Genomic DNA, 10,915 nt, shown 5'->3' with positions numbered 1-10,915 from the left:
TCAAATTCATTTAATTATTACTTCTTAACAAGTAATGCGCGTTATTACCCGTTCACTCCTGTTTCTCGCTTTCTGTGCACTTCCTTATCCTTTATTTCAGGGGTCTCCAAACTACGGCCCGCGGGCCGGATGCGGCCCGCGAGGTCATTTCATCCGGCCCGCGACGATCTTTTTGTCCACTTAATAAATGTTCTTAGAGATGACTGAGGAACTTTGCACAGAAAATTCAAAACAATTTGAAAATATAGCTGTGGGTGCAAATACCATTGCCTGCTGTGTTGCAGACATTGGTGAAAACATCGTGACTCAAATAGCGAAAAATGCAAGCAAGCTTCGCCATTTTTCAATTGCAATGGATGAGTCGCTGGACAGTTGTTCCACCTCAACATCTTGTGTTCATTAGAGTGGGTATAGAAAGTGGCCACTGCTGCAGACATAACTAGTCATTTAAATTTTCTGTATCTAAAACGGCAAGAGAGGGAAATCTAGTTTCAGTAGGTTCTCTGCCTTGGCTTCAAAGGCAGAAGAAGTGAGACTGCTTCAAAGCCCATTTGAAGCAATGTGGCCAGTTGCAAAGATGAACTGCAGTTGAAGGTCATTGAATTGCAAGAAAATGACTTCCTTACACTTTCAAAGAAGGGCAGATTAATTTTCATAAGTTTTTGCACAAGGAAGACTTTCCTAATATTAAAAGTTCTGCATCAAAGTACCTTTCAAATTTTGAAACAACATACCTGTGTGAACAAACATTTTCAAGAAAGAAATACGTGAAGAACAATTTGAGAGCAAACATGGACCTCGAGTGTGTTATTGACACCCGAAAGCGTTTCTTCCAGACTTTTTCTCCGTGGGGGTTGGGTGGGGGGGGGTAGGCCTTGGACACTTAAATTTGTTAATATTTCTATATAAATTATATTTCGGTAAACGTTCTTTGGGAGGGGGGGGGGGCGCCCCCTCCCCGAAGAGATGCCTTAAAGAAACTCTGGCCCCCGAACTGATATTTCATAGTCAATGCGGCCCTCGGACTGAAAAGTTTGGAGACCCCTGCTTTATTTAATAAAGAACATCTGGAAACAAGCAGTTCTTTGATATCTGAGACCTCTATTAGTTGAGGTTTTTTTTACCACTGTGACCTCATACAATCAACCAGGTCATCACTTATCATTAAAGCTATTGCATGTGTAAAATAAACTATTAAAATGTGTTTTTCGTGTAAAGTTAATCCTTGGCACTAAAGCTTTTTTTTTTTACCTAATATATTATGAAAGCAAACTCATATAAAAAATCTCAAAATAACACACTTTTTTTACCATTTTAGTGACAAAGAGACGAAGGTCACGAAGGTAAGGAATCATTTACTTGCTGGAATTTCAACAACATTTTTTGACATTTATTTTTCTTTTTACAAAAAAAAAAAAAAAAAAAAAAAACAAAAAAAAAAAAAAAAAAAAATTGTTTTTCGTATAAACCATTGCACTCACCTCATTGAATTTCGATGTATTTAAATGAAATACTAATATCATAGAAGTAATGAACAAATTGCAGTTTTTGTATGTATCTACATTTTTATAAAGTTAAGCACAAAATAAGTATGAAATATAAATACATGGAATATACTATATTAAAGCCCATTGTAAAAGTTGAAATACAAATGGTACAAATGATACGCAAATCAGAGCGGTGATACTAAAATTGTTGACATAAAAAAGACCAACATTTCAAAATCTGCATCTAAAATGAACATAGGAAACTTAAACATAATGTGCTTAAATATATGGATGCTATGGATGTTCCCGCAAGAATTGCACAGAAAATATTTGAACTCAAATAATTTATATTTCTCTTTTCCAACCTTCTTGCATTCTTGTCTGATGTGTTCTGCTTCCATGTCTAAACTTCAAGCTGTTGTTGGTTGGCTGATTATTATCAATCGATCTTAGTTTACGTCTGCCTATTGTTCGATCTTCTTTGGGTTTGATATTTATTGCTTTCACCCATCTATGAATAGTACCTATTTCTAGAGACAACAGAGCAACATTATAGTATAAAATCATTCCCCTTAGAGGTTTATTCTTCGGTTTGCAAAAGCCACCTTGTCCTACTCTGGCATATCCTTGAATATTTTATACCACTAAAAGTTTCCTATTGTGTAGTAACAAATCTAATACGTTATACGGTTAATTTTATCTAAGAGGGTTATGTAGTGAATCAGTGAAAAGATGGATGGGGGTGAATTTTGTTTGTACTTTGTAGGCTACTTTGTGTCCCCCCCCCTCCCGTTCGTCCCTGTTTAATCCTGGTGCTGTGAGTTGTTACAGTCACGTAATCGTATTCCAGTTAGTACTTGTTAGTGTGTGAGTATATACGGTGTGTGATCGCTTCAGTTCAGTCTAGTTGTTCTACCAGGTTAGTGTATTACAGAGGCGCAGCGACCCTTCCCGGCGCCCTGGGACAAACTTTTCGATTTGCACCCCCCTCAAGATTTCGATTTGCACCCCCCACCCCCTCAAGATTTCGATTTGCACCCCCCCCCCCCCCAAACTTTCAATTTGCATCCCCTCAACCTTTCAATTTATTTTTCCAACCCATTTTGGGGCCCCCTAAGGTCGGCGCCCGGGGACATATGTCCCCCCGCCCCCCCCCCCTCGCTACGCTACTGGTACTTTATATAGCCACTGTATCATAACATTAAAACTAGTTTGTGTTAGTATTTAGAATAGCCCGTGTTTGTGTAGCTAGTCGTAATTGGATTAAACACTTTTAGTATTATTGTTTTATTTAGGCTTGTATTTTGTAACCCTTTTGTGGTAGTTTGTCATATATAGTGTGCGACGTAATTGATTACCCTAAACGGCGTGTCAGTGTGCACAACTGGATTAAACAGCTGTTAGTTATATTTTACAAAACACAGTAATATACATGGTCTTTGCAAAATGTGTTATCCTCTACAATTAATACAATTAATACGCCGATAATTAAAGAAATGCACGTTGTTATCAAAAATATAAAATAAAATGTTTTTATTTTCACAGAGAATGTGGAACGCAAACCGATTCCACAAACAAAAGTAAGTAAACAATATTTTATAAATAATTCTCCCGTAATTCAAATTACTGAGATAATTCTTTTAGGTTTAAAAGAACTTTTAATATTTGTTCTTTTTAAACTATTTCGTATGACAATTTACTGTTCTGATTTTAACAGGCGAAGAGAATTATGACACTGTTAACGAAACAATACAAAGAATATGTAAACATATAAAGGAAGATCAAGACAATGACCCAACACATAACTATGACTTGCCCATAGACTACAACAGCTCGATATATCAAAATATCTAAAGGAAAGCAAATTGCCTCCAACAATATGCATCCAAATTTTATGATACAAAAGTATCTAATTGATATACAAATGTGCAAGGAATCACCTGATCATAGAAATATGGACATGATTTTATTATTTAATATATTTGTTACAAATAAAAAGTGTAGTTTTGTTTAAATATGACCCAACCAGGCATTCTGCCTAGCTTCGCTTATGTTTTAAAAAACATTTGAGAGTTGGAATGCTTAATTAATTAGTGATTGGCTGATATGGAAAGCTTAAGATTAAACAGTAATAGTAATTTTAAGAATTTTGCTGGAATGTTCGTTTTTTATTACTTGAAACCTAATTAGAACTACGAAGGTATAGTATAACTCATTAGTTATATTATATGGACTTTTAAAATTAATTACTACAATTTAATTAGGATAAATACTTTAATCCTTAACACAAATATTTTTCAAATAAATGCTATGTTTCGTCATTTTCTGTTTGTGTTTAAAATAATATAAAATTGAAAAATATTTATTTTAAACAGTTACTTCCCTTATAAATTGACCGAATGACGTAGTCATTGCTAACTTTCTTTTCACAAACAGTTGCTATGCTTATATAAGAAAATACGGTATCTGGGCATATTTAACGACCATAATGTTTTTTTTCCGACGGGCATAACGTTTTTTTTTTTTGTAACCCTCCAGGGGCGGTCTACGTCCTCACAAAATATCAGGCATTTTTTTATTTAGCTCAGGGGTCTCCAAATTTTTCAGTCCGAGGGCCGCATTGACTATCAAATTTCAGTTCAGGGGCCAGTTTATTTCTGACATGTCGTGATTTTTCTGAGCAAAGTTCCGCAGCCATCACCAACAAATGTTTTTTTTTTCCGTGGACAAAATGATCTCCGCGGGCCGGATGAGAGGACCTCGCGGGCCGCATCCGGCCCGCGGGCCGTAGTTTGGAGACCCCTGATTTAGCTGATGAAAGGAGAATGTCACTGGTGGTCTTTTGTTTTAGCCCTCGCCGTGCGAGCAGAGGCTGACCGATAGCTTATACAAAAGGGCGATTCATTTTAATTTTTTTTTCGATATATAGCTCTTATAAGGCGCCGGTCAGTCGTGGTCAGTTTTGACCCTTCGTCGAGGACTTGTTGGCCAACCCCCACCGGCCCCCATTTTCGGTAGCCCCAAGGCAGGATCCTGCCAAATTTAAAACGCCTGCGGCGCCGGGAAGACTTTTGTCACTCAGGTTAGACTAGGGCACCGAAAAAGCTTCAGCAAATTTAGGACTTATTTTATCATGATTGAGGAAATTAACTGATGTCGTAGTTTAATGCAGGATAGAACATGCAAGCATTACGTCAGAGATAACTTGGAAGGTAATGCTTACATACAAGTTGAATTGTAGTGTCAGGTATTACCAGTACAATAAAAGTCACACAGGTGGTGACTAACATGTTGATTACAAGTTTTAGTATAGTGAGGTACATAGAATACCAATGGTTAATGGGACCACGACCACTAATGTTAGTCTATACATGTCGAATACCACACGGAGTGTTGCAGCACTGGCCAAGCCGATCATAGACATATCGCTGTTATTTAGAAGTTTGTACATGTAAAATGAAATATTTTTACTAACAAATGAATTAATAATCACAAAATAGGCCTACACAGTTAGTATTACAATTATACTTTTCATTCGATAAGGTGAGATAAGTTTGAAAATATATAACGGTAAAAACACAGCTAAAAGTCTTTCTGTAGATATTAACGCAATCAGATAATAGCTGAATGTTAATGATAAAAATGTGATTCGAGTAAACACATGTAATAAAAAGAAGGCGTCATAAAAAGATTGACGTCATTTATGTTGGACTTTCGTCGTACTCAGTAGAAGGATAATTTACAAAATTCGATACAATCATATCCTATCAAAAGCGTCATTATTTCTAGGAAAAACTATCGCGTGAGAACCTGTCTAAATGACGCAAATGACGAATGCAGGATAGAAGCAGTCATCAGCAACTACAAGAAACAAATCCATACTGAGTCCCCATGCACGGCTGAAAACAGAAATGGTTCGTTTTCGCTCGATAGCCGTAGAGTTGATTTCAGAAAATGTGTAATTATTTCCTCCAAAGTCTTTCAAAACTTTTAGAGGCACATAGTTTAAGATTCGATATCTAAATTAAGTTAAATAAACGACGCCTGATTATACATACCCACTTTGATTGCGGTGTTTTGGGCGATGCGGACGGACTAAATATTTCATGTAACGTACACTGGTAAAATTAAATATGTTTCAATATTTTGTAAACGTTCTTCGGTGGGAAGAAGGTAAAAGATACTTGAAATAATCTATGTCACAAATTCACACCAACTCCCCGCAAATGATGTAATGACTAACATGTATCTGACCCTCTCCCTCATGCACTCGCTTATATTATTTCCCTTATTTCTTATTTCCAGACTGCTTGTTATAGTGTTAAAAACAGTTTCCCATCATTTGTCTTGGTCACTGACACAAGATAACTCTATTCCACCTTCCGCGATGTACCGCCGTGTTCTAAAGAGCATTTTACGTTTTACCAAAGGGAGCGAAATGCACCTAGTTTTATATTGTCAAAAATGCGTTCGTTACTTTCCTTTTTAAAAAAACAATTTTAGTGATCCCCGAAGTTATATTACATCGTCGATCAATTTTCAAAATAATTGATAATAAAAAGCATATTTAAAATGTCACAGAAGCTAATTAAAACTCGGTTGTATCTACAACAGTTTAACGTTATACTTCCTAACCCTCCTCCTCATTTTGTTGTTATATTCTATAAATATTCGCTTGTACTCCCCCCTCAACATCTACGTACATTCTTATATTTCGTCCCCCACACCGGCTCTTCTCTATTTGGCTAGATTGTCCACGTGACACACCGCCAATTTTAATGCATAAAAGGGGATGTAACCCAAAAAAATATTCACATTCTCTTCCAGCACTGAGCTCAGCTGGTGGTGTCGCACGCGGCGTTGGGGCCGTCGGCCCGACCTCCACGGTTCTGGGTTGTGTTTTACTTTAATTCTTATTTTCACTTTACCAGTTTTGATATGTACATTGAGTTCTCATTGTAACACGTAGATCAATAAATAATATATCTACTATCTAGCTTTTATTCATTATTACACACTGTACACTGTTACCCTGTTCGTGGCTTAGTCTTGTGATAGTCGGTAACATACCTGATTTATTTAACTAAACTTTATACTGCCCGTGTCTTAGCCCACGGGGAAATCTTACTGACTCAAACTATACCTGCCTGTGACGTAATTTCACGTGGCAGTTGAATAGAAATTTCAGTTACCTAAACCGATACGTTCCGAGTTCGAAACCCCGGGCATATGAGGCTTGACAGCTGGGGACAGCCACTCTTCTAGGAGCGACAACTCCAAAATCACACAACTGCTGCCTTGTAGTTTGTTCTTGGTTGGACAAAGACTATGGAAGGGAATCCAAAAAAACAGAAGGCTGAAATCAGAGTCAACTACCTTTATGGTGCATAACAAGTTATACTATACTCGAGTCTATATTTCCGGTAGAGAAGCTGCATAGACCCTCCTACCGGTTGAATTTGCGCACTTTACTGGTTACTTCTATTATTACGGTACATATATAATTTTTACCGTAGACGCACACGTTAATTCAACGAAACACAAAGTTAAATGTATGTGACAAACTTAAATACATTCCAGCAAATCAATTAAATATCGCTTAAAGCTAAGTTGCAATAGGACGTTCTTTTTAATACCGACGTCTTATTAATCGTATGTTTCGAAGTCGTCGTCATTTTTTACAACGCCACAATAAATGCACACACTGATTAAGAGACTTAAAAGATTTCGTTAAAAAAAACTACTGTTCAATAGTGTTTATGTTGTTTTTTATATAATTTGTATTAGTATTTGCCCTTAAGTTAAATGTGTATATTTTCAATGCGTACGTCTTAATAGCAGGGTTAGATATAAATGAAATTTAAATGAAATAGTTCATTATGTCATATTCTAATAAACCGGGAGTGATCTCCCCTAAACTTTCTCGAATATTCCTATATAACTCGGAATATAGACATGATTTTTAATTGCTTAAACTTTTAAAAATAGAATAGAATCTCGTAGAAAAAAGAATTGCGCACCAAGCGAACGCCAAAACAAAATGTGCATAATAGTGCGCAATATTATTAGTACTTTTTAAATTTACATGCGTTTTTTGGGAAATCGGAAATAGCGTAAATTACTATTTCCGATCAACAGAAATTACTCAAAATTTTAAAGAAGGTAGAGAATTAGATCTTTTACTTAAGTGTGAAATTTCATTTATCTATCTGAAATAGTACTCAAGTTATAGGCTTTTTAAAAATTCAAAGTAGAAAAAGTACCACTTCCGGTTATTGGAAATCGCTCAAAAATTGATACGGATCTATGATTTTGATAAAATACTTATATTTGAAATTTCATAAACCTAGCTGTAACGGTACTCAAGTAATCGTGTTTACACACAGACACACACACAGACACACAGACACACAGACATAAGGACAAGATTGAAAAATTATGTTTTTCCGTATCAGTGAGGTGTAAAACGTCGAGATTTATAAAAATCTCGATTTTTTTTTTTGCACGATTACAATACTTTCTCTATACTTCGTATACACGAGAAAGTAAAAATGGAAGATTACATCATTAGTGTTGTGTATTTCCCGTAATTAAAGTATTCGACGTGTGACAATATTGTTTTTTCTTTTCCTGTCACAACCATGAACACTTTTCAGGTTGCATTATTATTCGCCTTTATCTTGATTTTCCTTCTTTAAACAAAATTTAGTTTATACTCTTGATACATCCAAAATATTATTTTCAACAGAAGTCCTTATCATTAAGTTCTCTCTATTTCGCTGATGATATTGATCTCATAGCCTCGGGACATGCGAACAGAGAGAGAGAGAAAGAGACAGAGAGAGAAAGAGAGAGAGACAGACAGAGAGAGAGAGAGAGAGAGAGAAGTGTGTGTTTACGCTTTTATATATTAGGATATTAATATACAAGAAAGTTTAGAAAGAAATCGATGTTTTAAAAGATAAAAGCAATTAAGCTGAGGTGTGACTTCTTTTTTTATTGTGAATTATAAAGTTGCCTTTCGGAAATTAAAAGGACAAGGGGCAGTTGAAGTAGAGTTCACATGTTTTTGTAACCTCAGCATATGTGTTCAGACCCATGCTCAGCCGAAATCGGTGTTTTGAAAAACAAAATCATGCCTGATTTTCTTTTTACATCCTTTAGCATAAGTGTTCTGTGAAGTGGTCGTCTAATACTGAAGTCTCAAAGTTTCAAGACGTTTTTTTTATAAACTGACGCTCATTTCTAAACAAAATATTTGCATGTCGTGACTTAAGTTTTAGGATAAATATCTTGTCTTTAACGATAATCAGCAGTATTACAATTATGTTGAAACTTAACAGTCGCAATATAGAATTTCAAATTTGGTTCACATGCATTTCTTGAAAAAGTAAAGTATACATATTTTTTAATTATACAGTAACTGAATTATTGTGTTTAAAACATCATGTTTTACGATATATAAAGTTTTCTTTATTGGTTTAACTCCCAAATGATAACTAAAGTCTAGTTTTGCTTCAACAAAGGATGAGAAGATGAAGTTTGTTGAGGGGAGATAAAAACAATTAAGACACATTAAGTGCACCTGACGTCATCATAACAATCGCCCTTAAAATCTTCGCAATCATATTGTCCCGTGTTCACAATCATCTTTAAACAGTTTAAGTGAGCTAGACTGCATCACCATTTAAGGAGTTTATTGTATCATCTTTTTAATGGATTTCTTAGAAGGTACAGCGATGTCTATGAATTACAGCTTTCGCCCCCCCCCCCCCCCTCCAATGCATCAATTTCTATTCCTAGACAGCCCCTTTTTCCTTCTGCTGTATGTCCATTTATATCCTAGTTACTTATTATTTTAGTATTTCTAATGACAAAACTATTTAAACAATTTTTTTGCTGTTAATCATTTGTTGTTTTTGTGCTCTTTTTGGTCCCCCTAAACGGCCTGGCATTGAAGAGTCTGGCGGTATGGTAGTTCAGCCCCTGCTGAAGAATGATCCAACTGATAATTTTTGCATAGTCGCCTGAAAATCCTAGCGACGCCACTGCTGAAAAGTTGGCTAAAACAAGGTGGTGTATCTTAGATACTGTATCAAATGTTTTGTTGACGATATACTTAAAATGTACAGATAACAGAAGGATTGACAAGTTCTGAAGTTGAAGAAATTTTCTCCAAAGGTCATTTAAAGTGTTGGTGCGACAAGCGAATTTGAATATAAGGTGGGGGGGGGAGGGGATTATTTTTGTTTTCTGCTCTTTGCTTTCTAATAAAGATTTATTTCACATTCCTAAACTTTGTGTTTGCTTTATTAATTACAAAAGTAGTGTGTTCATCAAAAGTTTCAATTTGAATTCGAATAATGCCATAGTTAGACATAATTAAAATATGGTACGAAAGATTTAATGAACGCCTAGAATGAAGACGCAGAGGAAAAACAGTGACGCTTTTAGATAGAAACTATTTGCCGTGTGTGTGAGTTAGTCTTTGTCTTGTGATCGTCTTGGTGTAAGGCAGAATGACCTGCGTTGCTAAGTTGGGAGATTGAGTTTTAACTATATAGTACACGTGAAAGGCACTTCATAAGATAACCATACCAGTGGTACTTGTAAACGGAATTGATGAGGCCAGAAGCTGAATTAATATCGAAAGTAAAAATTCATATGCATCTTTCAAGTAATTATCGCATGTATCGCTGTGATGACTGTGTAATGACTGATAATGGTAGTGGTACTCTTACGTGGTAGTAGATCAAAATATACAGACATGCAAACAGTATATACGTGCGGTTGCTCAACTAGACGTGTTTTTTAAAAAAAAAACGTAAAACAAAAAAAAGTGCAAGTCGTGTCTTAAGTTTTAGGATTAATAACTGACAATTATGTTGACATCAAACAGTTTCAGTATTGGATTTCAATTTTGGCTCATATGCATTTCTTGAGAGTAACGTCTAAATATATTTTTACGTATGCAGTAAATAAATCACTGAATTTAAATCAGCATGTTATACAATATACAAAAATACTTCCTTTTATGGCTGTAACACAAATCCCATCATTTACTAATAACACGTCATAACGGACGGCAATCTTTCTTTAAACAAAGGATTAGAAGATGAAATGATAGAAGCCCACATTCAAGGCATGAACTCATCGTGACAAATTCAAGTACACAATGTCATGAAGTCATAATAGCAATCTCCGTTAAAATCGTTATCTTATCCTCGCAATCCTGTTGACATTTTTTTACATCTAGTTTCAAGCAGTGTAAGTGGACGCTTCATTACAATACCATTTAAGGACTTTATTTTTTCTTCACTCGGTATACATGTTTTAGAAGATAAAGAGACGTCTGAGAATTATAGCAGACCCCTTGTCTCCCACACGTCATTTTTTTATCATTAGACAGTCCCCTCCTTTCCCTGCTG

At 35.5% G+C, this 10,915-nt stretch overlaps 1 protein-coding gene across 1 annotated transcript in view; it reads left to right on the top strand.

The window, feature by feature from the left end:
• Positions 1-3,341, top strand: part of LOC131956195 (CD209 antigen-like) — a 10,774-nt gene extending 7,433 nt beyond the window's left edge. The window contains exons 8-10 of the mRNA XM_059320611.1: positions 1,319-1,343; positions 3,033-3,067; positions 3,205-3,341. Coding sequence (XP_059176594.1) covers positions 1,319-1,343; positions 3,033-3,067; positions 3,205-3,341 — 197 coding nt within the window. The remainder of the gene's footprint in view (positions 1-1,318; positions 1,344-3,032; positions 3,068-3,204) is intronic.
• The last annotated feature ends 7,574 nt before the right edge of the window (positions 3,342-10,915 follow it).

Source organism: Physella acuta, unplaced genomic scaffold (assembly GCF_028476545.2).
Source record: "Physella acuta isolate Inbredline_101_S28 unplaced genomic scaffold, ASM2847654v3 ptg001133l, whole genome shotgun sequence".
NCBI classification, from domain to species: Eukaryota; Metazoa; Mollusca; class Gastropoda; family Physidae; genus Physella; species Physella acuta.
Note: the sequence above shows the minus strand (reverse complement) of the source record. Positions and strands in the feature narration are given on the sequence as shown.